Genomic DNA, 25,516 nt, shown 5'->3' on the forward strand with positions numbered 1-25,516 from the left:
CTGCGCCTTTCCCCGAGCCCCCGCCCCTCCCGTCGCGCGTCTCCCCGCCCCGTCCTTGGTGCAGCCGGGGCAGCCGAGCCGAGCGGCGCCGCACGGGGCCGAGTCGAGCCGAGCAGCCGCCCGCGCCGCGTCGCCGGTTTAAGCGCAGTGAGGAGCCGCGACCGGGGGCGGCGGTAGTGAGACCGGCGCTGCGCTCCAACCCCCTTTTCCCTCCATGGTTTCTCTCCGCTCCCGTGAGTAACTTGGCTCCGGGGGCTCCGCTCTCCTGCCCGTCCGCCGCCCGCCGCCCGCGACCACGTCTCCGGCCTCTGCCGCGAGCAGACCCCTTCCGACGGCCCTCGCTGCGCAGGCCGGGACGCCTCTCCCCCCTCGGCCCCCGCCGCGGAAAGTTAAGTTGAAGAGGGGGGAAGAGGGAAACATGGACATGAAGAGGAGGATCCACCTGGAGCTGAGGAACCGGACGCCGGCAGCTGTAAGCAGAGCCCCCTTCGGGCGCCTTCTTCCCCCGATGACTTGCATGTAATGGTGGCCACCTGAGGGGCCCGGGCCGCGGGTTCGCTGGCCCCGGCGCGGGGAAGGGCACAGCTCGCGGGCTCCGATGGGGAAGGCGGGCGGGCGGGCGGGCGCGGAGGGGGGGGGAGCGAGCGCGCGGGGATTAACTCTTTGCCGCCCGCGAGCCCTCTCGGCCGTCCGGCGAAGGCGGTGGGATGGGGGAAAGAAAACTTTGAGCTCCACGGCTGCCGGGGTCTTTCCCCGGAGGAGAGCGTGTGCGTGCGGCCGGCGGCAAGGGAGGCAGCAGTGGGTTGTGTAACGCTGGGAGCCATGTTTGCAGCCTCCCGGGATGCGCGGCCAGGCGCAGGCCCGGCCTGCCGAGGAACCGCGCAGCCAGCTCGGACTGGGCCCGCCGCCGGCCAGGCCGGGCTTCGCGCGCCCCGGCCTGGCGGGGAAGGGGCTCGGGCGGGGCAGGAACTTCTCCAGCCAGGCTTTGCAGTTGGTGCCGGCCCGACCGAAGGCAAGGTTGGAGGGGCGAGAAAGGGTCTTTTCGCCTCCAGGGGGGCGAGGAGCCCCGGGGGCTCGAGCGGGCGCGGCCTGGCGCGCGCGAAGCGGGGGAGGGGCGAGCCGGGCGGCGTAGGTGGCGCAACGCCGCCCCTCTCGAGGCCAAGTTTGAAAGAAGGACGTGGTTCCCGCCATTTTTCAAGTCTAAAAATAAAACTTTTCCCCCCATGTCTCTCGCTCCCCTTTAGTCTTCCTGGCCTTCCCCACCCTCCATCTCCCAGGGCGCGACCCGGTCCATCCGGGCCAACCGTGGTGGTCGCGGCGGCTTCGCCCTCCCCCACTGCCGCGGCGGCGGAGTCCGGGGGCCCCGGCCCGAGAGGCTGGCCCCTCGGTGTGGGCGGGCGGCGGCTCCTCGCGCCAGCCCGGGCGCGCCACAGGCCGACACAGCGCCATGTTGGCGGGTGCCCGTCTACCGACGCCGAGTAAGCCGGCAGATAGGCTTGGCCCGCCGCCCCAGGCGCGGGCTGCTGGCTGCCGCCTCCTGGGCCGAGGTCGCGGCTAGGTTTGCGTCCGCCTCGCCTGGGCTCGGCTCTCACTGGCGGGAGCCGTGCGCTCCGGCGGCCGCCGACTCATCTCTCGAGTGCGCTGCCGCCCCCTCCCCCCTTCTTAAAAGGGCAACGCCAGTTGGCCGCCTCCGCCCTGGCCTGGCGCTGGGGGTACTGGCGGCCTCGGCTAGGCTTGCGGGCAGAGCGGCCTCGGTGGCCTCTGCCCCCGCACGTGCTCGAGTGCAGCCCAGTGAGGCTGGCACTCGCCCGCCGCGGTTGCGTGAGCGGGCCTTTTAAGAATCGCTTCCTTATCCGTGCTCGCCCCGCGTTCGCGAGCGGTTTCCAGCAGCCGGGCGCGGGGCCATGTTTCTTGGCCCTCCCGCGGGGAGGCCGCGCCTCCGCCAGTCCCCGTTCCCGGGTGAGCGGCGTTCCCTGGCCGTGGGTGAGCTCAGGACAAGCCTTCCCACCCCGCTTCGGTCTGGTTTCGTGCAGTCAGGTAGCTGTGGGTAACAAGTTGCCAACTTGTGGGAATTGTCAACCGCGGTTAAGCTGGTGTGCTCGAGGTTTCGATTCCGTGAGGTCAAAGCAAATGAGGTTGGCGAGGGCCACACCACGTGGCAGCCCCTCGCGTCTTTGGAAGACCAGATGGGGTGGGCATCTCTTCTTGCCCCCCGGGTTTTAATGTTGAGGTTTGACCAATGCCCGTCCTTTCCCCCCAGTCAGACATTTTGTGTTGGCCACGTGCTAGGATGTATTGAACGGTTAAGACTAAACACCGTAAAGCTTGTGCTCTAATTTTGAAGAGTTGTTAATTTCAGACGTTTTCGTTAGTATGTGTATATGTGTAGTTGCAAATCAGTAGGAGTGGGGTTATATTTTGACAAAATTTCTAAAAGTGTGCGCCTGGATCTCCAAAATGCTTTAAAATGTAGAATTTAAATTCTTTGTGTGCCAACTGAAGTAGTTAATACTAGGTTAGAGCAGTGCTGCTCCCTTTGGAGTAGGCTGTTGTTCCCAATAACTAATGTATTGCTGTTTAAAATATGTATATATGTGCAAGTGTTAACTTTTCAAGTAAACAATTTAGGCCTTACCCTCCTGCAAAGGCAGGCCAGAGCCTTGTGGTCATTTAATTAAATTAAACGCTCAGTTTGTCAGTTGCATTATCCACATTTCAAATGCTCAAAAGCCACAAGAGACTGGTGGCTATACTGTATTGGATAACTCTGGCCTACAGTAATCCACTCGTTTATTAAGTAAATATTTGGGTACCTACAGTATTCTAGGGCCTTGAAAAGCATTGTGAATATGATGGAGCAGCCACTACCCTCCTGAATTCAAAACCCAGTGGTGCCTGTTGCACCGGTACAAGTTAGGGGCCTTGAGAGAGTGTCATAGGAGTGAGTCAAGATTGTGGGGGTAAAGACAGGCTCCCTTAGGACTCTGAGACCAGAAGTTAGGTTCTTAGGAGAAGAAAGCTTTCACCTTAAACTGAAGGCTTTTTAGAAAAACAATGCTGTAAATTTTGAAGGAAATTTTAAAAGGGGTTAAGGAGTACATTGCACAAAAGCACAAGGCAAGGCAAATGAGAAGTCCCAACATGACTGCTTTAAAACCAAACTCATTTAATCATGTGGTTCCTTAATGTTTGTAGTGGGGCCAGCTACTAGAGAGTAGGCTTGGCCTCCGGGATCCTGCAGACTTTTGTCGTTTGGGGAAAGAACCCTTTCATCACTGAATGAACCAACTGTAACCCATGGTTGGCCTTAATGTCATTCATTGAGCTCTGTGAGTGTTTCAGGAGGGTAAGTGAAAGTTTGATCGTAATTTTTTTTTAAGACCAGAAGGGCTTTTATTATATGTATGGCCTTTTTGTTTTTATTTTATTTTGAGGTTTGATGAAGGCCGTGGTAACACTTCACTTTCTTGTGTTCTTTGGCCAACAGGTTCAGTTCACCTATTACTCTTAATCTTTATTCCTTATAAATACAGGTATGTCCATGTCCCTAAGGGGAGACTCATAAAGAAATCGATAATTCGATTTTTTGAGTACAAACAGCTCTTTATATCAGAAGTGTGTTCTCAGTGGAAAAAATGGCCCAAGGTGGCATCTTAAAGTAATCTTCATAAAGAATGGTGATAATCACTTGAAAACATAGCAAGGGTAAGAAATTCCTTATCTTAGCACAGTGCTAGAACATACCATATACACCACAGAAATTGGTGGTATTGTCAAGTGTGAAAAGAGACACTGATGTGCAGTAGTGAAATATAAGCCAAATTTAGTTATATTCCAGAATTAGAAAAATACCTGTTCTATATGTGAGGCTTTCATCCTTCCATTACACCACATACGCCATTCTGTTCAGAGTAACTCATTAACTGTGCATCTAGGGACTGCTAGCTTTGATATTAGCTGTTACCAGTTTTTGGATCAAAGTTAGAAAGCCAGGCAGTTCCTGTTGTTCATAATCTATGCCTCTGGAACATTGGTGGGCTGTATGCTAGACTGAGACATTTCATAACCCATAATATGAATAGTCTTTCCTTAGTCCTAACTTAACTGAAGAAAAAATTTAGGTCTCCCCTACCCTACATTTTTCTAAATCCCATCCCCCCACCAAATGTAAATGTAAAATCACCTTTACATTACAAAATGTGATGTAATTTTGAGTTCTTTGTGATATTCTAATTGTATAAAAGCAAAGTGATTTTTGTCTTTATATAAGTAATACATTTTCACTGAAGAAAAATTGGATACAGATAAGCCAAAGGAAAGTAAATACATATAAGCAAAAATTTTAAAATAGGGACTCTCTTGTCCCCTCCTGGCTTGAGCCAGGATCTCTTTCTTCTCATTTTTCTCTCTAAATAAAAACCTCTGCCTTGCTCTCCTTTAAAAAAAAAAAAGCGCTTTGTAAAAAAAAAAAATTTTTTTTTAAATAGGAAGTGGGTGTGTGTGGGATTACCATCTAGAAATTCTGGTGTGTAGTTTGCCAAAATGTTTAGTTTTTTCCAAACTTAGATCATACTATTAACATGTATACTATTTCATTGCATATAAAATATATTTACATAAAAAATTAACATTTTTATCTTTCCCTGTCACTATTTATTATAACATCATTGTTAATGTCGGTATAGATCATTTGACCATCCCCAGTGGGGAGGTTAAAAGGTCTTTTGCTGTTTTAAATAGTACTGAAATGAACGTCTTTTAATGTGAATCTCAGTCTTCTGACAATTTGCTTTTCCAAATGGTTCTCTTGTTTACCTAACCTACCCACTAGTATGATATGGGTGAACAGTTCTACCACCTTTCCAAATGTGTTGTGTTCTCTAAATACTTTTGTTCTTTCTAAACACTTGAGACCCACTGGTGCAATTCTGTTGTACTGTCATTTTGAAAACAGTCTTTTAGAATAATAGGGCAGAAGGTTTGAACATTGGTTAACCCAGGATAGAAATTGGCAAGGATGATGGAGTTACTTTTTCTTTTTACATTTTTGGATTTTACTTACTACAATAATTGTCACTGTTCTGATTAAAATAATTGATAACTTGAAATGATCTTTATATCTCCATATCTTTTTCTCTTCCTGTTATATCATGTTTGTAACTTAAATTTGGGGAAGGTCACAAACCAGGTAAAATTGTTTTTAATTTGTTTTGTTTATTTTTTAGCAGCCAGGGCAGTGGTGAGGGCAGGTTGGAGGATGGAAGGAAAATAGCTTCATCTCCTCTGCGGCACTTAGCTCTAATCCTCATAACTTGGCTGCAGTATAATTCAAATTTTTCAATGAAAAAGTTGTAGAAAACAGTACTGTTTTTCTGATAGTTATAGAAAACAAAAACAACAGTTAAGTAGGAAATAATATGGGCTTAGTTTTTAAATGTCTATCTTAAATTTGTTTGAGGGGAAAAAAATACTGGTTTAATTGGAAAATGAGAGAAGAAGAAGAGTGTATTAGGCCCCAAAAGTTAAACTGTCTGTCTATCTTGGACCACATAGCTTCCTAAGTTGTACACATGAATGTACAAGTGTCTGCCCAACCTTCCATCCTTAGATAATAGCACTGGGAGGATTTGGGGACACAAGGAAAAACTAGAGCCAGTTTGCCTTGATTAGAACTTCCTGTTTATTCTGGATCTACAGTGGAAGACTATAGGCACCCTTTTCCTTTGCCCGGGTACCCTCTTCTAAGTTACCTCATTCGCAGGGCGGTTTGGATCCCTTCACACTTAGGAAGGAGGAGGCTTAGTTGTCTCATGGCTGCTGACACAGTGCCTGAGAGTAGATACCTTTATACCACGGTCCTGCTTACAACTTTATAGACAGGCTATATAAAAAGTTCAGACCCGTCATCCTCAGGCACAGCCCTGGAGTCTTGCATGGTCTCTGCTTTCTTCAGAGAAATTCTCTTTTCTGGGCTTATTCCCCAGTGGTTCATCTAATTGACTCTGCCTCTCAAGCTCTGTTCTGGGGGTAGCACATTTACTACATCCTCAGCTTTCCTATAAAAGAAAAAAATGCCTCTCTGCTGAGCCATACAGTGCTTTGCCTTTACTCACCCCAGTAAATTCTGTTGCCTTCCACTCATGGAGAAAATTAAAGGTCTCAGGTGTGCATTCCCTGAACTTTTTGCTCTCCTATTTATAAACTCACATCTGTACCCATACTAGCTGTGTCCTCCACAGAAAGAGCAGCCCCACTTTTGACACGAGTAGAATGATATCTCTCTCTCTTTTTTTTTTTGGTTGATGGAAATACATATATATATTTTTAAATTTCATTTTGGTATCATTAATCTATAATTACATGAGGAACATTATGTTTACTAGACTCCCCCATCACCAAGTCTCCGCCACATACCCCATTAAAGTCACTGTCCATCAGCGTAGTAAGGTGCTATAGAATCACTGCTTGTCTTCTCTCTGATGTACAACCCTCCCAGTCCCCACCCCACATTATGTCTGCTAATAGTAATGCCTCCTTCCCACACCCCCCATCCCTCCCTTCCCACCCATCCTCCCCAGTCCCTTTCCCTTTGGTAACTGTTAGTCCATTCTTGGGTTCTGTGAGTCTGCTGCTGTTTTGTTCCTTCAGTTTTTTCTTTGTTCTTATATTCATATCTCATTTTCAATATGTATCTTTATTACTTGTAGTTAAACAATTGTTTACTGACAATTTGTATTTTTTATGACTTCTCTGTTTTTTGTCAGTGTTTCTTTTGGTTGTTTTTTTTTTCCTTCACAGGGTAAAAACAATATCCTCAAGGAAAAGATAAATAAATGCAAATGCCTAGAAATCTCCATATATCAAGATAAGGTCACAAAAAGCTATTATGGCATTATTTACAATAGTAGAGTTGGAATAATGTTCAACAGGGAGGATTGTAACTTATGGTACATCCATACATTTTAATTTATTTAACTATTAAAAAATACTCAGATTCCACTCCTAGGAATTTACCCTAAGAATGCAGCAGCCCAGTTTGAAAAAGACATATGCACCCCTGTGTTTATCGCAGCACTATTTACAATAGCCAAGAAATGGAAGCAACCTAAGTGTCCATCAGTAGATGAATGGATAAAGAAGATGTAATTATATACACAATGGAATATTATTCAGCCATAAGAAGAAACCAAATCCTACCATTTGCAACAACGTGGATGGAGCTAGAGGGTATTATGCTCAGTGAAATAAGCCAGGCGGAGGAAGACAAGTATCAAATGATTTCACTCATCTGTGGAGCATAAGAACAAAGAAAAAACTGAAGGAACAAAATAGCAGCCAACTCACAGAACCCAAGTCAAGAATGGACTAACAGTTACCAAAGGGAAATTTCAGAACTGGGGAAGTTGAGTGGGAAGGGAGGGATAAAGGGGAAAAAGGGGTATTATGGGGGAAGGCAGTATAGCACAGAGAAGACAAGTAGTGAGTCTATAGCATCTTACTATGCTGATGGACAGTGACTGTAATGGGGTATGTGGTGGGGACTTAGTAATAGGGGGAGTCTAGTAACCATAATATTGCTCATGTAATTGTACATTAATAATATCAAAATAAAAAACAACAAGAAAAACAAAAAAATAAACCTAATAAAATACGTGCAAGGAAAAAAATATTAACAGTGATCTAGTGATGTGTGTATTCTTTCTGAATTTTTTGAATGATTACATATTTCCCTGAAAAACTGAAAAAATACATTTTATGTTGAAAAGCAAAAAAAAGACTCACTTTTATTTTAAAGTATGCTAATATGTTCTATATCGCTTAAATTTAAAACATACAAAGAAAGACTGTAAACACATCATTATTAGTAGTGACAAACATTTGTATGCTTCGTATCAGTATGATTTAAGCTTATGATCAAAAAGCAGGTTCTGTTTTTATCCAGGTTTTCTATTTCATCATCTGTTCAGCCCCCTACAATCCTGACACAAATTCCTGTGCAGTACTCTGACAAACCTATGACCATTTGTTCCTCGTTCAGCAGATCTGAAGGCTGTTTCTCATACCGGGATATAGTGATCATTAAAGTAGAACTTGACTCTGCCTATCATGAAGCTTGATGGAACTTAAAGGCTAATAGTGACTTTATAATAGACTAATATTCTCATTGTTAAAATACTAAATAAGTTTATACAGGAAAGTCTTCCAGCCACTTACTTTGTCTTCCTGAGTGATTTTATGTACTTACAAGAAAGTGAATGTGTGATATATTACATAAATGACAACACACTACACACTGTAACATTTTTCATTCCATGGTATGTCCTGGAAATGAGTCCCTTGTTGATGGGCATTTAGGTTGTTTTCTAACTTTTTCAATCCTTTTCTCAGTAACTTCTCATGCCTTACTTCATAAGCCTTTCTAGGTGTTTGAAACTAATGTTCTACCTATGGGTACCACTCCTGATTCTTCAGTCTCTTTTTTTGCAGGATTCCCCCAGGGTTCTATCCTTTGTGTTCTAGGAATTCCATCCTTCCACTTCTGCCTCTACCCCATTGACTCCCAAATATAGAATTTAAAACACAGATCTCCTCTGAACTCCAGACACAAGGTCTAGCTGCCATGGCATACTTTCATCTGGACATCCCATGGGAACTTTAAGCTTGGTATCCCTCACAATAGTCATACATCCCCCCTCAAAAAGCTGCTCCATCCTTATTTCTCTCGAGCTTCACAGTTTCCATTTCTCTAAATCAGAACCTCAGTTCTTCTCCATCACCCTGCATATCCAACAACTAAACCCATTTGAACCACCTTAACATCTGTTTTTCCCTCCTGGTTTCCTCTTCTTGATTCCTGTTCTGCTGTTTGGTTCAGCAAAGATGTTCTAACTCACATTGAATGCTTTATGGTAGTTTTAGATTACCTTAGTTAAAGTGGAATTTTACCAGTTGGCTTGAGGCAGTATGGCTAACAATAATTCCTCCTCTTGGCTTTTGGCATATTAGTGTCATTCTGCATAATTTTGATTTCTCTGTAAGGTAGAGTCACAGAAAATCCCCAGACCAAATGGGAACATTTTAGTTGCATTGCGGTATCCTGTGTAGGTAGGTGGACGATTACACTTAGAACCTTTTTTTTTTATGGTTTGTTGGTTTTATTTTTATTTTTTAATACAGAAGAAATACATGCTTGTAAAAAAACTTAGTACAGATATGAATAAACAGCAAAGGTCCCTGTCATTCCCCTACTCCCTTTCTCCAGAGGTTACTTTCTCAGCATTTACTATGTTCCAAGCCTTACTCTCTGCAACTCCATGAGGTGTTGGGTACTTCACAGATGAGGAAACTGAGGCACAGAAAGGTTAAGTGACTTGCTCACCGTCACACAGGTTGTAAGTGGCAGAGCTGGAATTTGAAGCCAGAGCCCAGCTCTCCTCAGTTCACCTCTCAAGTTTTCAGATGGGCTGATTTTCATCAGAAGAGAGAAGAATGGCAAAGGCATTTTGAGAAAAACAGAAGGAAGTAAAAGGTTTAAGAGCCTGGTATGCCTGCTAACTGTGACCAGGGCTTCTGAGGAGGAAGTAGATGGGGTCGGGGGAGAAGTGTGAAGCAGCAAGTGAGATGATGTGGTGGTGGTGTGGATGTCACTGACTGTCCAAATCTGTTTTCTTCTCTAAGTGTGGGGAGGGTGTGTTGGGTGAAAAAGGAGTAAGTTCTCCATACAAGAAATTGTTAGAGTAGTATCCTTGGATTTGATACAGAAAGACCAGCTCCTATCCTCATTTTAGAACTGTCAGCATCTCCCTTCCATATATGTGCTTGATTAATGCTACTAAATGTGATAGGTTACAGCAAGAATGCCTTTGGCAGTTAAAACTGTAGTCTGCCTCACTGTAGTAAGTTGGCCAAAATGTGTTAAGAAGTTGCAAGTTTCCCTCTCAACCACAGAAGGAGAATGGTGATAGGGATTATCACGGTAGATAATAACACAGTAGACTGTTCATTAAACAGTCGGTATGCAGAACCTTCAGAGGTGATATCCTTGGATGGATCAAACTCAGAATTTCTGGAGTTTTTATGGCCTGAAAAAGAAACTTAATTTAATGTCTTAACAGTTCTCTCCCCTATAAATATATTTCTCACATGTAACCCAAATTGATCTTTGTTTTGTATGAAAGACCTCTTGCATCTTGACCCCTCCCAGTGTCAAGATAACCTTAATAAAGATAAGTAAAACCAGAAGTGGAAATGTGCAGTGCAGAAATCTGTAGCCAGAATTTACTTTTAGTGATCTTGATAGTAAAAATAAAGCTTTCCTCTTTCCTTTGTGTCATCCCGGGCCTTGAGGTAGACTGCCTAAAAAGGTATCTTCATTCTGCATTTGTACTTAAAGCCATCCCTTGGGAAACAGCCTTGGGGACAAGGAATAGGGTGAATATAGTTTCTTCACTTACATCTTAAAAACTGTAGTTTCTGTCTCTGAAAGTGAAGAGTGTCTTTATTGTGGTATAACATTCCACCTTTGATATCTATTAGTATACTATTACTAAAGGCTTAATTATTTTTCATTTATTTGTAACTGTGGTCTAGGTCTGAGTCGAGGCTATCACTGTTATGTAGGTGTTTTTGCTGGGGATTTATGGTTGAAGTTTTGCTTTGTTGTTTATGTTTTTGAAAGCTTGTCTCCTCCCCTCACCCCCTTTTGTCATTTACAGGTTCGAGAACTTGTCCTGGACAATTGTAAATCAAATGATGGGAAAATTGAGGGCTTAACAGCTGAATTTGTGAACTTAGAGTTCCTCAGTTTAATAAATGTAGGCTTGATTTCAGTTTCAAATCTCCCCAAACTACCTAAGTTGAAAAAGGTAAGTGTTGGGTCTTTTTTATTTGTTTGTTTTTGTTTTTTTAGCAGTAAAAGAGAGAACTATCCTGGAAGGGAAAAATGTGTGAATCTATGTGTAAGGAATCATTCAGTGTAGAAGAAATTCCATGGCCTTTGGAACTGGGCATATCTGGGATTAAATTCCAGCACTATCATTTCCCTGACGGGTGATCTTCAACAGGTTACTTAATCTAAGTCTCAGTTCCTTGCCTGTTAACTGATGATATCATCACATACCATCACAGAATTGCTGTGAATTTTGGAAATAATACATATTGGATACTTAATAAGTAGTAGTTATGAAAAATAATTGTCTTGTAAATAATTTGTTATGAATTTGTTGTAATGTTAACGATGGTTTGTTTTTAGTATGCTCTGGTTTAGGAACCCTGGGTGCTTGCCACTCATGTTTTATGTTTATTGATTAATGGAGAATTTCAGTAAAAACTTCAGATTGGTTGTCTATACTTATTCAAACCCATTTTGTAACTCTGAATGACTAGGAAATTTTAAATGTTGACAGTAAGAATTGTAACAAAGCCACTGTATTTCCTGATGGCCCATTGTTAGTACTTTGTTGATGTAATTATAAATCATAAACCAATCACTATCCTCCACCATACACCTAAAAGAAAAAAACTCAAGAAAAATGTTTTCTCATTTCCTGTACATTTAACTGTCACACAGCCCTAGATGTCAAAATGGGAAGAAACTTAGATCTTCTAGCCTTAGCCCCTTGTTCTTTGGGCACAGCAGTAGACCCAGAAAGGTATAGTAATTTGCCTATAGCCACTCACAAAAGTGGTTATTATTAGAACCACAGCTATAATCTGTATCTTTTATTTCCTAACACAGTATATTTTCTATTACATATGAAAAGGTAGGTGGTCATGTAAGTGTGCAGAATTCTCCACTGTTTCAGTGTTTGCTTTATTAGGGAATTTAAGTTGAACCTTTATCTAAAAAACACAGGTATACATAAAAATCTGTAATTAAATTTAGACAAAGGGCAGGTAGGCTGTTCCTGTAGTTTGCTTGAGGATTTCTTAAGGATTTTTTTTGGTTGAGTACATGAATTAAAAACCAGAAATGCTTTTTACTTCTTTGTCTTATTTAGGTAATTAATGTTCAGGCAGTCCTCATGACTTTCAGCTGACCTTGCTTTTTATCAGAAAGAATCCTGTTATATTTAAATTGATATCTACTTTAGAGGTTGAAGTGTAATCCTTTTATATTTGCATGGGTTATTGGTAACATTGGAAGCTCAGATTAGCCCATTAAACAACTGATGGCTTTTTAGCATCTATCTGCATAAACCTGAAGCTAGCAGATCCTAGTATGTGTTTTGTGTTCTGTTTTCCTAGCATTCTAATCAATTTTCCTGAATTTACTGTGGTCTTTGTGTACTGTTAGATTTACTCAGAAAGTAAATGTACAGGTGACCATCTATATAGAGGGTTGGTCAAATCCTTCTGAAGTCTTGTTAGTCACTTACTTGCAGGGTTAGTGAGTGCAGAAGAGTGGCTAGAGCTATAAATCAAACTCAAAGGCAGATTAGATATTCTCACAACTGATAGGGATTTTTCTTCCTACCCTAGAGCACAGATTGTCTTTCAACAGGAAACAGGTTCTGAAAGAAATTTTGGTGGATAAGGGTCACAGGTTTCCTAAATTTACACACTGACTTCATTTCAAAACAAATATGCCACTAAATGCTTTGGCAGGCAGATTACTATTATCTATACTCCCTGAGATACTCATGTTGAAAGGATGTGACTATGACATGTGTAATATTCTAACCAACCAACCAACTAACCAAGACAAGTGGCCGCTGTTTTTATTTTGATTGACTAAAACCTCAATAACACTTAGTTTTTTTATAAACACTGATTACAGACTTGTATTTTTAAATCTAGCCCATGACTAGATATTTGAGTAGAATATCCCATCAGAAGGAAAAATATGTTTGAAATGTTGCGTTTTCCTCTTCTGAAATATTGAATGACACCTAAGCAGCAGACTTGAGTTGTTTTGAAAATTCATTCCTTCAATGAATATTTAAATTTTTAAAAATTACGCTATCCTAGGTATGTAGCCTAGTGAGGAGGGCATGGATTCTTCTTAAGCTAGCCTGTCTGGCTTCATATCATACTTCCACCACTATGACAGCTGTGTGATCTTGGGCAAGTTACTTAGTCTCTTTGTAGTTCGTTTTCCTCATCTGTAAATAAGGGTAATAATTCTACACACCCCCTAGGGTTTATTGTGAGATCCAATGAGTTCATGTATTCCTAGTACTCTGAACGGTGCCTGACACTTAGGTACTATGTAAGGGTTAGGTAGAGTTACCGTTACTGTTGGCACTTAAAATAGAGAATTGAAACCAGTTGTGTGGCCTGAGTTTTCTCATCTGCAAAAAGAGGTTCAGTCAGTTGCTGTCAACCATCTAATTTTTCCAGGCTCCAGTTTCTCTAGAACTCTAATGCTCCTCGGTGAACATACCACTTGCTGTGCTACTTGACCTGCAGCTGAGAAATTAGAGTAGGTTCTTAAAGAGGCTAATGCCAGGTTTACGCAAGAAGTGGCCTCCTCCTGGGAGTTGGTTTTGTTAGCCTGGAAGCTGTTATACCCCACTTTCTTTCTTGAGGTCACAAAGCTTCTTTAAGGGCTTGTTTTGGGCCCCGTACCTCTCCCTTAGCCTTCAGAGCAATATTCCCAATAGCTTCTAGATGTAGTAGAACCCCACAGTGTGTCAGCACTGTACAAAACCAGATTAAGTTTCAAATGGGCATAGTGCATCTTTGCTTGGCACGTGGAATAAGCTGCTTAAAATGCACAGACCATTTACCCTTCCTGGCAGGTATAGAGTATTACAACTTCTCAAAGAATTCTAATTTGCTTTGACCCACTTTTTAGGTTAGAAAATGTATTCACTGGTGTAAGGGACCAGTTCTTGAGCAAATTAAAGATTAGCAGCTGGACACAACTCTTCTCTTCCTACCCTGTTTTCTCCTCTGCCTCAGAAATATTCCTAGGGTCTGTGAACTACTTGGGTTTAATCAAACAAAATAAACATACATGCCCTAATAAAAGTAGATATCATTTGATGTTGATAAGTCTTGAAGAACTGTATTTGCTATGTATAATACCTTAATAATACGTGTTTCTCTGGGTGTATGCTATGTGCATTTTCTCTTGCAGCTTGAGCTCAGTGACAATAGAATCTTTGGAGGTCTGGACATGTTAGCAGAAAAACTTCCAAATCTCACACATCTAAACTTAAGTGGAAATAAACTGAAAGATATCAGCACCTTGGAACCTTTGGTAAGTAAATTGAGAATTTGGAAACCAGGACTATTGGTCATTTTCATTTTCATATTACTTTATAGTGAGGGAAATTATTGGAAATAATAGTAGATCAAGAAAGTAGTGGTTTCTTATTACAATACTTTTCATAGAAGGAGTCTAGTTTTAAAGATTAGGGCCTCTCTAGTTATGTCTGTTCCTGAATCTTTGCTCTCCCTCCCTGATAATTGTGGTGATTTCCTTCAAAGGGGAATTCTTTTCTTTTTTGTCCATTTTAAATTTCATATACTGACTATAGCCTTAAGCATTTATTTAAAAATTTTTTCCCCAGACTGGTGAGGCTATTCTATACTACATTTTACAGAAAAAAGCTATTTATATTGGGTGGCATATCTGCATTGTAGATGGAATAGTCCAAGGACAGCTCTCAGTAAGTTTTAAGTCTTCTAATTCATGATCTTGTGCCCTAACTGGATCACTGTTGCCTAATTGCATGGGAACCCCAAAATCCTCCTTGGTCTTAAATATTATATAATGAGCTAAGTTATGGAAAGTTAGGTTTAAGTGCCAATTGGGTTATAGACTTGCTGTGTGACCTTGGGCAAATTGCTTCTTCTCTCTGGGCCTCAGTTTCCTCACTTAGGAAGCAGGGAGGATAATCTGTGCCTTCCTTCACTCAGGAGTTCTGAGAATAAGATGCACACTTCCTTTGCTTTGTTAAGTTGGGAAGCTGTGCTAATGGAGTTGAGTCAATGTGAAGTCATAATGGCCAGAATAGAGCTTCTGGAGGCAGAGGTTAATGCAGGGTATGAACAGCTGCACAGGCTGTTGGAGTGGCTGCCACCTGAAAATTTCTGTGAATTCAAGATTGTTAAATGACTAATTTACCTAACTATGGTATTCTATTAATTGGGCAGAGAAGAATTCAAATGAAGCTAATGGAACTCAAAACTTGTTTCATACTACACAAAGAAGCCTATGGCTTCTTTCTGTTGTTACTGATATGAGTGAAGTCAGTATTTCCATTTGACTTAACTTGGAGACATTCATTGGATGGGGTTATGCAGCATATGGGAGCTGTCTTGCAGAATCCAAAAGGGCAGAAGCCAAGAGGATAAAGCATCCTCAGCACTCTTATCTTTTCTGATGTGGTACTACAGTAAAATACTTGGATTTGACATCACTTGTACAGAATGCTCTGTTGATTATTCTAGGGAAAGTAGAGTTAAATTGTGATTCTTTTAATGAAGAGTATTTCCTGCTAGAAATAATAGGCTCTACTCACTCTTAAGAATTGAGATTCTGCTTCAATGTAGCTTCAGTCACCTTTGACCCATTTTATTTTTATCGTTTTTTAAATGGACCACTTTAGCTCGTATTTCTCATAAATTGGGGGAGCCTGTTTCTAACCTTTGCTCTATGAGGATAAGCCCAAGAGTTTTGCCCCTTTTTTCTCTTCTAGGTACACCCAGATACTTGGGCTCCCCCATTTTCATTAGTTCTGTTCTCCTCCAAAACAGTCATTTCCAGTGTTTAAGCACACATTGTATTTATTGCATTTTGCTGTGTTCAAGGACATTAATGTGTGTCCGTTGTACACTCACATAACCCAGAGAAGAGAGAATGACTGTCCTCTGTTTGGAGATGAGGAAACCGAGTTTAAAGAGCTTAAATAATCACTCAACAGCCACAGGATAAGTGGCAGAGTAGGATCCAAATCCAAGTCCACCATTCTTTCCACTGCCCTTGGGTCCTTTTCTTCTCTTTTTACCTACAAAATTGATTACATACCCAGGCCTGTTAGGGTTTCTGGCAGGAGCACTAAATTAAGTGCTGATGGTCTCCTAGTCAGATGGGCTGTACTAAGCTGTTACTATTCATGTGTTAATGCCAGGCCTGCCAATTGAGTGTCACTGTGACATAGGAACCCATTTTTTCCTAGATCACAGTACCAGGCATTACCTTCCCATGCTGGATCACTGGTTACTACCTAATTCTCATAGCAACCTGAGGCTCCTTTGAGGTTTCCTCAGAAGCCTTTGTCAGTGTCCTAGCACACAGGGGAAGAGCCGAAGCAAACGTGTGGACGTTGTGTGCTTGGGTGTTCCTGACTAGTCAGTGATGTACAAGGGTCCTTTGGTGGCTGCGAAAGCCTCAGTATCCCAGGACATTGAAGAATGAGAATCAACCATTGTTGTATTTACCATATTTAGGGAGTCTGCTTTGTACCATGCACTGTAGTTGGATGCTTTGTATATGTAATCTCACTAGTAATCCTCAAAAAACATTTCTGCAGAATGGATAGAAATAGTATGGCCCTCATTTTACACATGAGGAAGCTGAGGCTTGGGAGAGGCTGAATCCCTTGTCCAGAGTCACACACTTGGCTAACCAGTGACAAAGCCACAGCACTGCACACCCAGGGCTATTTAGAAAAGCCTGAGCACCCACGATTCTCCTGAACTTGCTGTTCAGATTCCTGGGGATGCTAGGTAGGTCTCCTGAAGTTACAACTTGGAATAAAATAAAACTATAGGAAGAGGTGGAGGGGGGAATTGTTGGGTCCATGTTGACTTCTGAAAGGATTCTTCAGTGGGAAGAATACCATCCTCATCCTCATTAATCACATACATTTTGAACACCGTCTACTTTGAGCCCAGTTCTTACAGTCAATGCAATGATTGTGAATGCCTCTGCTTGCTACAGGGACATTAATCGAGAGACAAAGAAGGCATCAGTTCAAACTTCCTTGGACACGTTTTTTAAGAGACCTGGGCCATCCAATCCATCCCCCAAAGCCCTTCTAAATTCTAAGAAGGCAAGCAAAATTATTGTTAATAAAATGTTTAATGTTTATTATGGCTAGCCTATTAGTTTTAGGCTGAATTTCTGATATGGTAGAGTTATGATTTTTTTTTAAGCACTATTTTCACATTACATTGGGATCCTGAATAATTTGTGTGTAGTGTATTTTGGGCCTTAATGCACAATTTTACTACTTGAAACAGTTCTAGAGTACTACAGTTATTTGGGATTTTATTGCTGTTTGCTTTTACTTCATTTTCCAGCATACTATTTGGCATGTCAGGATTATTCATAATGGGTCCTTTCTCAAGAGGTAGCCCAAAAATGTCACAGATTCATAAAGTTTCAGAAACAGGAGAGCCTTGGAGGCCATGTGTACTGGGAAGGTTGATAGAACTAGAAAAGGGGCTTGGGGCACTATGGAGCACTAAAGATCAGGAGTTATATGCATTTTTGTGCATCCATTACTAGGGAATAATTTTGAGAAGTAAGTGGCTCATTCCTTTGATTGAAGAATTTTTAGACTTGAGCCTCTTTGGAAAAGCTGCCTAAATTTTCTTGTGGTTTTATCTTAGCTGGTATAGCGTCAGCCTTTTTGTGAAGAGTCCCCAGCTAGCTAGTTGTTGGGATGGTATTTCAGCATTTTTCCCTCTCTGGCTAGAAGTCATACCTGGATTTCTGGAGGTGAGGGCTTGCCCAGTAGGGAACCTAATCTGAAAACTACACAACATAAAAGCAGTTCTCCCTATGATTAGAGGGCTAGCGACAGTTTCTTAAGACCTTGGGGGACTTAGATAAAACACAGTATTTAATCCACAAACTCTTGGATCATTGTACATTGGTGTTTTGAAGGACTACATTTCCCTATTGCCATACCCTGCTCTGTGTTCCCAAGGCTGCTAAGTGAGAATAAAACACATGTGGGAACCTCTTCTTTAACCAGCAAGATGAAGATTCTGTAAGTGGTAGGGGTCAGCATCCCTTTCCTCTAAAGGGCCAGTTAGATCTTTTAGGCTTGGGAGGCCATACAGTCTCTTTCACAGCTACCCAGCTTTGCCATTATAGCACAAAAGAAGCCATATATAATATATAAACAAGTGTGGCTATGTTCCAATAAAACGTAGTTTACAAAAACACGCAGTGGACCTGAATGGGCCAGCAGACCATCTTTTGCCAAGTTCTGCTCTAGAGTAAAGATTTTCAAATCATACTGCAACTCCCCAGAATTACACGACTACCATAAGACTGTGAAGACAAGGTTTTGTTTATCTGCATTTCTTCCCAGGTTCTTGTGAATGTTGAAATAGCCTTTCCAGTAAAGCACCAGAGCCTTTATACATGAATATTTATTTTTTGCAACTATGCGGAGATCCTAAGATATATACATATATATGTGTGTATCTATATGTGTGTGTGTGTGTGTAATATGTGTGTGTGTGTATATATATTTAGTACTGCTTTCATAGAGAATACCAAGCCTTTTCTCATGATTCAGAACCATTAAAAGTGACATTTATGAAGTTACATGCCCTCTGGGCTTATTGCCCCTATTCTAGAAGACACCAGGCTACATAGTACTTAGTGTTTTGTGTTTCCTTTTTGTGCAGTGGCCCCTTCTTCTCCCTAAGAGGGTCTGCTGTTGCTTTCTGTTGCTGTCTACTTACTTGCCTGTAATATCACCTCTACCCTCCCAATCTCTTAGTTTTACCCTTAATCAAAACTTAATAGAACTGGGATTGAAATATTAGTATGCTCATATAGTAAATGAAGATCTGAATAAAATATGTGGACATTTTCTTACCTGCTTTGGCTACTCAAAACTTCTCTTGGGCAGAGTTTTTAGATCTTAACTATTTTATGGATAGATGAAACTGAGGTTCTAAACAAATGAGATATTGCAACAAAATTTCAAGGTATGGTAAAGTAAGAAGAATTTTACATCAGAAAGGTCTGGTAATAGGGTCAGTATTTTCACCCAGAATTAAAAAAAGAAGAAAAGAGTGTAATGTTTCAACTCTTAAGTCTCCCTTCTTTTCCCAGCCTGTATTGACTCTTGTCTTCCTAGAAAATGTCTGCATACCACACTTCATGCTTTATTATATTCTGTCTTCTAATATTTCACATCTGTGTCCTCAAGTAGAAATCTCAAGCACTTGAGATTGATTGATGATTTCTTGTCTCCATACTGGCCCCAGAGCACTGAAGACTATGCTTGATACCCAGCAGGCTCTTAGTGGCTGTTTAATTACTCTACATTAAAACTTAGCTTTGAGCCATAATACTAAATTTCCTGTTTGACTTGTCTCATATTGTGAAAAGATTCAGTTTAATAAGTATTATTCCAAATTCATATTTCTTAAGACTACTCTGCCAGAAAAAGTTGTCAGAAAAATAAAGATGTAGAAGGAAAAGACCAGCTGAAATCTAGTGTCCTAATATAATACAAAGGTTGCAAAGGGCTTGAAACGCTTTCCTGTGTTTAAGGCTGATTGGGTAGCAGCTGACTGAATACAGAGCCTAGAATTTTACCTTTTCAGGAGATGGGTTTTGTTGCTTATGTTCCTTTGGGTTAGGAGGTGTTTTCTTTGATCCTTTTCTTCAGAAAAAGTTGGAATGTCTGAAAAGCCTGGATCTGTTTAACTGTGAGGTTACTAACCTGAATGACTACCGAGAGAGTGTCTTCAAGCTCCTGCCCCAGCTGACCTACCTGGATGGCTACGACCGAGAGGATCAGGAAGCCCCTGACTCAGATGCTGAAGTGGATGGTGTGGATGAAGAAGAGGAAGATGAAGGTGAGTGACTGTACCAGGAAGAGAACCTGATTTCTGCCTTAGAAACATCCTGACACTTGCTGTGAAAAATAATTTATATTTTTGTAAGCATTCCATTAGATTTGGAGCTAGACCTCTTTAATTTTAATAAGCTCTTGGAACATTGAAACCTTCAAATGACTCAAAATAGAAATGATTTTTTAGCTAATTATTCTTGAATTTGGAACCTAGGGTCATAGACTGTGCTCCAACTCATTGAAGTATTTGTGGTTTACCATTTACTAAGGACGGACCATGATCTCATGTCTCCCGGGAAGCATTTCCTGATACCCACAAGCTAGGTTAGGTTGCTGTGCATGCTAGAGCATCATCCCCTCACTGACTGCTTATCATGCTCTGCTGTCCTTGTCCCTTTCAGCTATGCTGTGATGATGTTCTTGGGTAGAAACTGTCTTTTCTCTCTTTATCAGAGGACCTAGTACTTAGTAGATACCTAGTATATGTTCATTATATGCAAATGTAAGTAAAATAGCTTTCCTGTCTTCAGTGGACAACTAGAGTTTAAGAAAGTGATGATTTTTAAATCCTATGTGTTGGATTCCATTTTTCACTAATGAAGTAATCTCTGGCCATACTATGGAATTAGTATATAGTTTTTATTTTTTACATTTGGTCAAGGTTTTTAACATCCAGTTACCTTTAAGAATCTTTATGTGTTTTCTACCCAGAATGTCTCTCCTCATGAACTCGTTCTTTCCTTGCATCGTGACTCAACTCTGAGTTACTCTCAAGACAAAGGTTTCTTGCCTCCCAAGTAGCTCGGAGGAAGCAGAGTGATCAGTTTTCATGTCAGTCAGCATGAGAAAACTTATTCTTCTAGTACTCCTGACGTTGCTGAAATTCATATAACTGTATTCAAAGCATTATTTTAAAGCTCTCTCTTTTTTTTAAAGATAAAAATATACAAGATGGAAATGGTCAAGAAAAGTAGAGGAGGAAAAACATTAGGCACCTTGGGTACAATTAATGGTGTAGTATTCTGGAAGCATTTTTATAGTTTTGTACCGTATTTTAGACAAGGCAAAAAGATGAGATGTGCGGTGGTAAAGTGGACACAGACTAGGACATCTCACCTTGTTCCAAATGTTTATGTGACTTACTCCATTCACTGTAGGTTTTTATTCCTGAAAACCCTTTGTGCCACTAGTAGTCTAAATTCACCTTGACCAGGTCAAAGGGCCACATGTGAGGAGCCTGTAAAGGAAATTTCTTGGAGGGTAGAGGGCAGTTCCTGAGAGGGAAGATGAGTCAGGCAGCAAATATTTGCACATTCCTTAATGTGCTAGGCACTGGGGAATATAGTTTTGAAATTAAAAAATAACAGACATGGTTCCTGTCCTCTTGGACCTCACTGTCAACTAAGGAGAGATATATTAGTCATAACTAAATAAATAATCTCAAGTAAGCAGAGTATGTGATAATGGAGAAGCAACAGGTGCTCATGTGAGAGCATGTGAGCTAGGGTTAGGAGACTGAGCAAGTCTGCCTGAGGACATGTTTACCTGAAACTTGAAAGTTGAGTCAGTGTTAACCCAGGTAGAGAAGAAAGGGAAGAACATGCAGGGGTAGAAGGAGCACAGAGAGCTCTATGACGGGGAGAGGGCTTGACTATAGAGGAATAGAGACAGAGGACATCAGTGCCTCTCAGCCTGCCTCCCCCAGTCACAGCGCTATTTGCACCCAGGTTCCTGATTTGGGCAGCTGGCTTTGTTGTGGTACCCTTAACTCAGATAAGGAGCTGACTTTTTTGCGGGGGGGATGTCTTCTTAATACACAAAATCATAGATATACAGAAAGGTAGAAATAATAGTAAAACTAACTTTCATATTCCCTTTACTGAGCTTCAGGAACTTTGGTTCATGGCTGATCTTGTGTTACACATACACACCCCTATGTAATTTGTCCTCCTTTATTTTGAAGCAAAATTTCATCAGTATTGTATACATCTAGTCCACCGCAACTTCTGGCCTCCAGATTTTATGGGATTCTGTTGAGCAAAGGCACTGAGCTGTAGCAGCTTGAGAGAAAGAAGATGACTGTGGTTTGTGGTTTTCCATGACATTGGTATAGCCCAGCATTTGTCCTGTGGAATAACCCAAATCTCCTCATCATCATTAGCCGGTGTGCCCCCGGGATATCAAGGGTGTAATGAATCCCTTTTGGACTCTTTCAGAAGGAGAAGATGAGGAGGACGAGGAGGATGAGGATGGTGAGGAGGAAGAGTTTGATGATGACGAGGATGAAGATGAAGACGAAGATGTAGAAGGAGAAGAGGATGAAGATGAAGTCAGTGGGGAGGTCGGTGCAATTGTTTGCTGCCCTGCTTCCTATTTGTAGTTAAAACAAAAGTGGATTTTTTTTTTTTTTTTAAAGAAGGAAAAGAGGAAAAGGCCTTCTGAAGACATTGGTATGTTTGTGACTAGATTGATGTCAGCCAGATTAATTTAACTCTTGCTGCCTCCACTTTTTAATAAAATACTAAATGCAGTGCTTACTGAGTGTTAACTAGACACAGTGCTTGACTTGGCAAGATTAGTCTTGACTGTTTAACTTGGGAGGAAGCCTCGAGTTGAGTATTCATTGACTAGGGTAAGAAAACTGGAAACATTGAGAACTGATGATCTGTCTGCCCCTTTGCTGAATTGAAGGGAGTAAGAGTAGGTTTACCAAGTGTGAGCTTCTTGTATATTCAGCTTAATTCTGTAAGTGTATTATCATGCTTGCTGTGTTAAAGAGTTGGGGATACAAAAATAAGAATGTGGTCCTACCTGCACAGCATGGAGAAGACAAGTAATGACTATGGCATCTTACTACACTGATAGACAGTGACTTCAGTGGGAGGGTGAGGCCTTGATAATATGGATGAATTTTGAAACCACAATGTTGTTGATGTGAAACCTTCATAAGATTGGGCATCAATGATACTTTAATAAAAAATTTAAAAAAAGAAGAATGTGGTCCTGCCTTAAAAGAGCAGGTAGTCTGACCATTTCTTCATCTTCAGTCTCTGCAGCTTTCACAGAGCTTCCAACATCTCTATGTTGGGACAGAGCATCTGAAGTTTCACAGTCTCTGTGGTCTGTAGGAACCACTATGAGGAGGGTTCAGGGAAGAACTTGCCATTTTCAGTGGAAAACAAGTGGCAGTTACTAAATATGATGACACTATGTACCTTGGGTCTGGATTTGCTGCACCTTTCGCTATAGTAAAAACACCAACTCCTTAAGAAAGAAGGATGTTTTAGTTCATGAAACAGATAGGAAGAGGAGCATTTTAAGAGGTGCAGTCTCTTTGAATATGGATCAGACTTTGAATTCAACATACTTATTAGATATGTCTGTAAATAAATGGCATGAATCCTTACTGCTGCTTCTCTGAAAAAAGGCAGTAATATACTACTGCCTAGGAGCTGAATGCATCAGGACAGGAAGACAGGAGGGAGGAGTGACTTTTTTTCTCTCGAGGTTTGTGAAAATAGGCAAAGAAAATGAGATGCTGTCAACTCATTCTTTTGATAGAACAAAATTAAGGTTGAGTACTTTTTATAATCTCATAGGTGTTTAATGAAATTAAATTCCTGAATGAAGCTTTTTATAAGAATGGGCATATAGAAATCTTTGTCAAGACTTGATTTGAAATTCAAGATTTTTAAGTCATTTCTTGAATTATCCATTGTAAGTGTATTAACATCTGGCAAATAAAATGCTTATTTCTGAAAAGCAATTTTTAAAGAAAATTTTAAATTAAGCTTAGGAAAAATCAACAGATCTCAGTACATCAAAGTAGATAAAAATAACATTACAGTTTTCTCCTTGATGAATTGTTAAATTTATTGGCAAATTGTATTTTTCTTTGTACTTCTCAGTTTGGCAGAATTAATCTTAAAATGGTACGCTGTTTACCATTCTTTAGGAAGAAGAATTTGGACATGATGGGGAAGTTGATGAAGATGAAGATGATGAGGATGAAGATGAGGATGAAGGTGGGTCTAATGCATGATGCATTTTGGTCCTCGTCAGCTCAGAATTGGGGCGAAATGTCCATTAATTTAGAATTTGAAACCACAGGGAAGAAAATAAAATGCCATTTACCCTGGTGATCTTCACAGGCACTTGTGTTAGCCCCATCAGTGTGTCTGTTGGTGCAACCTACCTGCTTGCTGTACAGTGATTACTAATCCCTGTCTGAGGGCAGGAGGCCCCAGTACTTCAATATGTTTTTAGACCCCATCATTTGGGTAACTGCCAGGCTTGAGATTTCTGTGTTTGGAATTCTTTCATTTAAAGTCTTAATTGGATCATAGTTTTTGCAGGATATAAAATAGCACCTTTCCAATTTTATTAGTGTTAACTCCTTTCCCTTCTACAACCAAAACCAATGAAACATCTGTTTATTTCTTTTTCGCTCATTGAAAGTACAGATTCTCAGATTTGTGTTGATTTCAGAGTACCAGGTTGTTTGTTGTGCTTTCTGTTGGTTCGTACTTTCTTAGCATCTGCTCTGTCTGTGTCAGGCACTGGACTAAATTTATACTGGATACAACAATGGTAGGACCAGGTCCTTGCTTTAAGAAGCTTTTTGGAACATAATGCAGGTTTACTTTCTTTGAAATAGTCATTAAGTTTTACTAGTTGAAAAAAACAGGAGAATGTGTTGTTCTCTGTGGCTCAAATATGTAAGGATTCTAAGAAATAACCTTTTTTGTTAACATAACTTGCTACAATTGAGTCTTTCTGTGTTTTAGGCTGAATACTTTGTATTATCTTATTTAATCCTCAGGCTAACCGTATAAAGTCAGTACCATTGTCCCTATTTTACAAATGAGGAAAGAGGGTTAAAGAGGTTAAGTGGCCTGCTCAAGGTCACTTGTTAGTAAGCCTGGTTGTAAAACAGGATAGCTAACTATAAAAGTCCTTGCTATACATTTTAATAACTGCTAATGTCTAATTATTGAGACCAACAGTGTAATAAAAATAAATATTTGGAAGATGGAGACTTTAAAACAAAACTGAGTTAACTTTGCTGTGATTTGAGATAGTAATGTCCATTTGCTCTACTACTTTAACCATCTATCAGTCTGGTGAAGCTTAACATCTTTTTAATCTGCAAACCATCAAAAATTCCTTTTTGTTGCCTCCATTAGCAATAATTTAGGCAAAGTACCTTCCCAATTGTCTCAAAGCAAATTTTTGTTATTGTACAGAGGAGGAAGAAAGCGGAAAGGGTGAAAAGAGGAAGAGAGAAACAGATGATGAAGGAGAAGATGATTAAGACCCCAAATAACCTGCAAAAAAAGAACTGTTCAGTATTGGTTGGACTGCTCATATGGATTTGGTAGCTGTTTTTTAAAAAGGTAGCTGTGATACAAACCCCAGGACACCCGCCCACCCAAAGAGCCAAAGAATAGTTCCTGTGACATTCCACCTTCCTTCATTTAGTCCCCTTGGAAATCCACCACCAAGCTTGGGGACTTCACCCCAACAAAATTGTAAGCATTGTTAGGTTTTCATGTAAGACTCGTGCTGTAGCATGGATAGCTGGTGAGTCAACTGTCTGTGGCTGCCAGTTACACTGAGATTGTAACAGCATTTTTACTTTCTGTACAACAAAGAAGCTTTGTAAATAAAATCTTAACATTTTGGGTCTGTTTTTTCATGCTTTTCTTTTCAATGACATTTTTTTACATTAGGAC

At 40.9% G+C, this 25,516-nt stretch overlaps 1 protein-coding gene and 1 pseudogene across 2 annotated transcripts; both read left to right on the plus strand.

Moving 5' to 3' along the window:
• Nucleotides 1-185: 185 nt before the first annotated feature.
• Nucleotides 186-25,463, plus strand: ANP32B (acidic nuclear phosphoprotein 32 family member B). 2 transcript variants are annotated; one of them, XM_036888310.2, is made up of 7 exons: nucleotides 186-472; nucleotides 10,716-10,865; nucleotides 14,084-14,206; nucleotides 19,596-19,785; nucleotides 21,998-22,122; nucleotides 23,737-23,806; nucleotides 25,028-25,463. In XM_036888310.2, the coding sequence occupies exons 1-7, from the start codon at nucleotides 419-421 to the stop codon at nucleotides 25,093-25,095; spliced, it is 780 nt and encodes a 259-aa protein (XP_036744205.1). In that variant the 5' UTR covers nucleotides 186-418; the 3' UTR covers nucleotides 25,096-25,463. The 2 variants fall into 2 exon arrangements, with proteins under 2 accessions (XP_036744205.1, XP_036744206.1); XM_036888311.2 differs by lacking the exon at nucleotides 186-472 and adding an exon at nucleotides 540-1,017.
• Nucleotides 22,130-23,730, plus strand: LOC118914083 (cytochrome c oxidase subunit 7C, mitochondrial-like; annotated as a pseudogene).
• Nucleotides 25,464-25,516: the final 53 nt, after the last annotated feature.

This window comes from Manis pentadactyla, chromosome 3 (genome assembly GCF_030020395.1).
Source record: "Manis pentadactyla isolate mManPen7 chromosome 3, mManPen7.hap1, whole genome shotgun sequence".
NCBI classification, from domain to species: Eukaryota; Metazoa; Chordata; class Mammalia; order Pholidota; family Manidae; genus Manis; species Manis pentadactyla.

Excerpts from the sequence above, each read along its gene's own strand:
- ANP32B (XM_036888311.2), top strand. The coding sequence starts at position 823 with ATGTTTGCAGCCTCCCGGGATGCGCGGCCAGGCGCAGGCCCGGCCTGC. Across the intron at positions 10,866-14,083 it reads AACTACCTAAGTTGAAAAAG|CTTGAGCTCAGTGACAATAG; the intron begins GTAAGTGTTGGG and ends TTTCTCTTGCAG. Across the intron at positions 19,786-21,997 it reads TGAAGAAGAGGAAGATGAAG|AAGGAGAAGATGAGGAGGAC; the intron begins GTGAGTGACTGT and ends GGACTCTTTCAG.